The sequence below is a fragment of the Manduca sexta genome, chromosome 14, assembly GCF_014839805.1.
Source record: "Manduca sexta isolate Smith_Timp_Sample1 chromosome 14, JHU_Msex_v1.0, whole genome shotgun sequence".
NCBI classification, from domain to species: domain Eukaryota; kingdom Metazoa; phylum Arthropoda; class Insecta; order Lepidoptera; family Sphingidae; genus Manduca; species Manduca sexta.
The window spans coordinates 35,378-39,933 of record NC_051128.1 but is presented as its reverse complement, the minus strand read 5'-3'; the positions used below and the strand labels follow the sequence as shown (position 1 = coordinate 39,933).

Sequence of the window (4,556 nt, the reverse complement as noted above, 5' to 3'; positions counted from 1 at the left end):
AAGAGTTGATCACATAAAAGTGACTATAAGAACTAAATAAGATCTTGTTTTTGTATTAATTCATCCATATTAAAAAGAATATTTATTGTACCTGTCTAAAAGTGGGAATCTCTTTGAATAGAGCAGGTGTGACTCTACTACACATAATAGTAAGGAAAGTGGTGTCCAGATAGCAGTGGCGAAAGGTGAAATGCTCTGAAGGGAGCCCGACTCAACACATAGGTGCTAATATGCATTATTGCGGTCTGAATCGCATTGCCAAACTTCCCGTGTTTACCGGAACGTCCCGTATTATAGGCACATTTTAAAATGTCTCAACGGGACAGACTGTCCCGATAATCGATAGATGTACCATTGACAAGTACTCAAGCACGCAACGTTAGCATTTTCGCACACATATCGGACTTGATAGAAGGTACAACTCAGTTTTATTAAATTTAACAAAAAGTGAGTAGTTACCTGTTTTAATTACGATTATAATTGTTTTGGTTGTCACAAATATGTTAAAACGAATAAAAGAAAAATTAAATTTGAAAATTAAAACAGACTCGACGCTCGAAAAAATATAAAAAATTACCAAAAATTTTGTTTCGTATTTGTCCCGGGTAACAAACTGAAATCCCAATTTTCTGCCCATTTAAGCATTTATCCCTTATAGGCTGAAAAAAAATCCGGCAAATCTAGATCTAAACAACGTTCTAATGATAATTAGATTCTACAAAAAAATCTATAAAGCGAAGCCGGCAGAGTTCGGGTTATATGGACCTTTCGCCACTGCTTAAGATAAAGTATCGTCTGACCAGAGAAGATTATCACTATGCTGGCCTTCAAGACGAATATACACAGGTTAAATACCGAACACGACGCACTTCTGTGGACCACTATGGCGAGTTTTACACCTTGTATACGGTGGTCGACATCCGGAGGAATATAAACTATAATCTAGAATTATTGTTGAATCTTTCTCGAAGACTATCGATAAAGTCATGTCTTAAGAAGAAAGAAGTTAATTATACTACTTAATTACAATTTGTCGTGAATCATGACCGATAACTTAAAGTTCTTTGCCTATGTCAACCGCTTTATAACTGACATACAAACATTTATACGTTATAAATTATCATGCAGGTTATGACCAGTCATACTTGATACTAGTGGTGTACATTATAAGGCTAAATATACGTATGGAGAACCACACTTAAAGGTGACTCGGAAACTATCAAGCGAATTGAAAGTGCGTGGAATTTTGAATCGATCTTAAATCCGCGATGCATTATGGGAAATACAAAATTTTGCTTGACGAAATAGCTTCATGAACAATGCCTTTTGACAGTGCTCGCTACCATTTTCATTAACGTCACTGGTGGTAGGTCTCTCATATGTGAAAGTCCGCCTGGGTAGGTATCATCGCTATGTCTATTTTGTGTTCCCAAGCAGCAGTGTGTAGTCACTGTTGTGTTCCGGTTTGAAGGACATTGTAGCTAGTGTAACTACTGAACATAATAAGACTTAACATCTCATGTCCACCCACCGTTCACGATGCGGGAGCTCACCGCGGCGCTGGTGACCTTCAACCCGAAAAAGGCACCCGGCTCGGATGGTCTGACCTCCGACATCTGTGCGCAGGCGATCAGCCTGGATCCGAATCTTTCCTATCGCTGGCTAACAAGTGCCTGGAATTGGCCTACTTTCCAAAAATTTGGAAGAGGCTACGGTCGTTGTGCTTCGGAAACCGGGTCGAGAAGACTACACGGTTCCCAAAGCGCATCGGCCGATAGGACTGTTGCCAGTGATGGGAAAGATACTGAAAAGATGTTGGTGGGCAGGCTCAAATGGCACCTCATCCCGAGGATGTGCCACCGCCAATTCGGATTTATGCCACAAAGGGACACCGAGGACCTCTATGTCTTGATGAAAAGAATAAGGACTAAGCTCGAAGAAAAAAGAGTCATAATAATGATATCATTAGACATAGAGGGAGCCTTCGATAGCGCCTGGTGGCCAGCCATCAAGGTCCGATTGGCGGAAGAGCAATGCCCGCCAAACATCAGACGGTTGATCGCCAGCTACTTGGATGATCGGTCGGTTATGGTCCGATACGCGGGTGCCGAAGCCAGGAAACGGACTGTTAAAGGTTGTGTCCAGGGATCGATCGGAGGGCCCATCCTGTGGAACCTCCTCCTCGACCCCTTTTACAGGGGCTCGAGCGCCGGGGCGACTATTGTCAAGCATTTGCTGACGATGTCGTCCTGGTGTTTGACGGGGGTTCCACAGGAGAAGCCCAGAGGCAGGCCAATGCGGCACTAGCCTATGTGCATGATTGGGGTATCCGAAATAAACTCAAATTCGCGCCGCACAAGACCATGGCAATGGTAATTACCAATAAGTTAAAGTACGATACCCCGATCCTGCGCATGGGCGGAGTCGACATTGGCATGTCAAATGAGATCAAGGTGCTCGGCCTGACGATCGATAGGAAACTGACCTTTAACAGTCACGTTTCACAGGCGTGCAGGAAGGCAGCTGGTCTTTACAAAATGCTTGCCAGGTCGGCCAAAGTCCAGTGGGGGTTGGGACCAGAAGTGATCCGGACGATATACACGGCAGCGGTGGGAGCCTGTTATTCTTTATGCGGCTAGCGCGTGGGCTCCCGCTAGCCAGAAATTAGGTGTTAGGAAGCAGCTGGGGACCATCCAGCGTAGCTTTACGCATAAAGCTGACAAAGGCATACAGGACTGCCTCTCAACTCGACGCTGCTGCTCGCGGGAATACTCCCCTGACATAAGAGTGAGGGAGACTGCACTCCTTTACGAGGTCAAGAGGGGGTACTCCCAGCGGGTGGTGGGCGATCGGGAGATAGAGGCCCCTGTAGCCTTTGCCAGCCTGGACCACCCGGCGGAACGGAGCAGCGGGAGTTTCCAATGCCTGGTTGACGGAGCGGAACTGGCTCAGCACGTCGGTGAGGGACTAAGTATCTTCACCGACGGAAGCAAAATTGATGGGAAAGTCGGAGCGGCGCTGTCCATTTGGAACGGCGCCGCCGAGACGAGTACCAGAAAATTGCGGCTTGAGCCATACTGCTCCGTCTATCAGGGCGGAACTTCTCGCTCTTTCGCAAAGCCGTGGAGGAAGCGCTCCACAGCGGGCTTCCTACGTGCGGCATCTTTAGCGATGCTAGGTCTCGCTCCTGGAAGTTGTCACTAGTGGTGACTCCCCTCCGACCCCATAGCGTTTGACATTAATAATCTGCTTAAAGAAGCTAGTAAACGCACCCAGAAAATTAAATTTTTCTGGGTGAAGGCACATGTGGGGCTGGAGGGAAATGAAAGGGCGGATGAGCTCGCTAAAGCGGCCGCACTGCACCTGAAGACCCGTGCGCACTACGGCAAATGTCCGGTTTCATTCGTCAAGAGGGAGATCCGTCGGGCCTCTATTGGCGAGTGGAGCCGGAGATATGCGGATGGAGAGACGGCTTCGACGACGAAGCTGTTCTTTCCAGACGCCGCCGAGGCGCATAGGGTCGTCAGGAAGATCGTTCCGGATCCGCTCCTGACGCAGGTGTTCACTGGGCACGGCGGCTTCTCCGGAGTACCCGCATCGATTCAAGTGCAAGGAGAGTCCGGCGTGCCTATGTGACCCTGATGTTCGGGAGACGGTCCCACACCTTTTACTCGAGTGTACCGTCCACGCCAAAGAAAGATGGGAGTTAGAAATAAGATTAGGCTTAAAATTAACCATAGATAGTATACCTAGGATAATGAAAAATAAAGTAGATTTAAGTATATTTTTAAAATATTGCAAGATAATAGCAAATAAGGTAGTAAAAAGAAATAGTAATTAAGAATTACTAAATGTATAATAATAAGGTATTATATAATTTTAGTAATAACTCACAGATAGAAAAGATATTATATACGTACGAGATGATTAGAATTAAGATAGATAAATATAACATAGATAAAATAAGATCAATAAAACAGGACCCATAGATAAGATATAGATAAGTGATGGAAAAAACAAAAAAAAAAAAAAAAAAAAAAAAAAAAAAAAAAAAAAAAAAAAACATCTCATGTCTCAGCACGGCGAGCGCAGTGGAATACAAAACACTTTGTATTTCAAGGTGTTTGATGGTGTTTCTACTGTTTATGGGCAGTCGTATCGCTTACCATCAGACGAACGACAAGCTCGTCTCGTCAATTAAAGCAATAAAAAAAAATCTAGGTTACAAATTTTCTAACCAGTCTAAAGCTCGTAACACTGGGGAACCTTTCAGCCTACCCCAACCTCTGGATGGTATTAAGCTCATTTTATCGACGACATATATTATCATACACTACAAAACCTGCTATGCGCTCAGTCGAATGCACGTCGACATTCTCCCAAAGTTACTCAGCGTTTTCGACGCATGCAATTAGCATAATGACGTACACTGGTATTTTCCAGACTATGATTCAGTATCAAAAGTTTTTTATTGCGTACTATCATTTGGATCAATATTTACACAAGATCAAGCCACGCCTGCAATTCATTTTTGATTGTAGATATCTTACAGATAG

The 4,556-nt window shown here is 44.5% G+C and overlaps 1 protein-coding gene across 1 annotated transcript; it reads left to right on the top strand.

The window, feature by feature from the left end:
* The first annotated feature begins 2,363 nt into the window (after positions 1 to 2,363).
* Positions 2,364 to 3,636, top strand: LOC119189251. Its single transcript, XM_037438389.1, has 3 exons — positions 2,364 to 2,548; positions 2,658 to 3,154; positions 3,257 to 3,636. Exons 1-3 carry the CDS (start codon positions 2,364 to 2,366, stop codon positions 3,634 to 3,636), a joined length of 1,062 nt encoding a protein of 353 aa, XP_037294286.1.
* Positions 3,637 to 4,556: the final 920 nt, after the last annotated feature.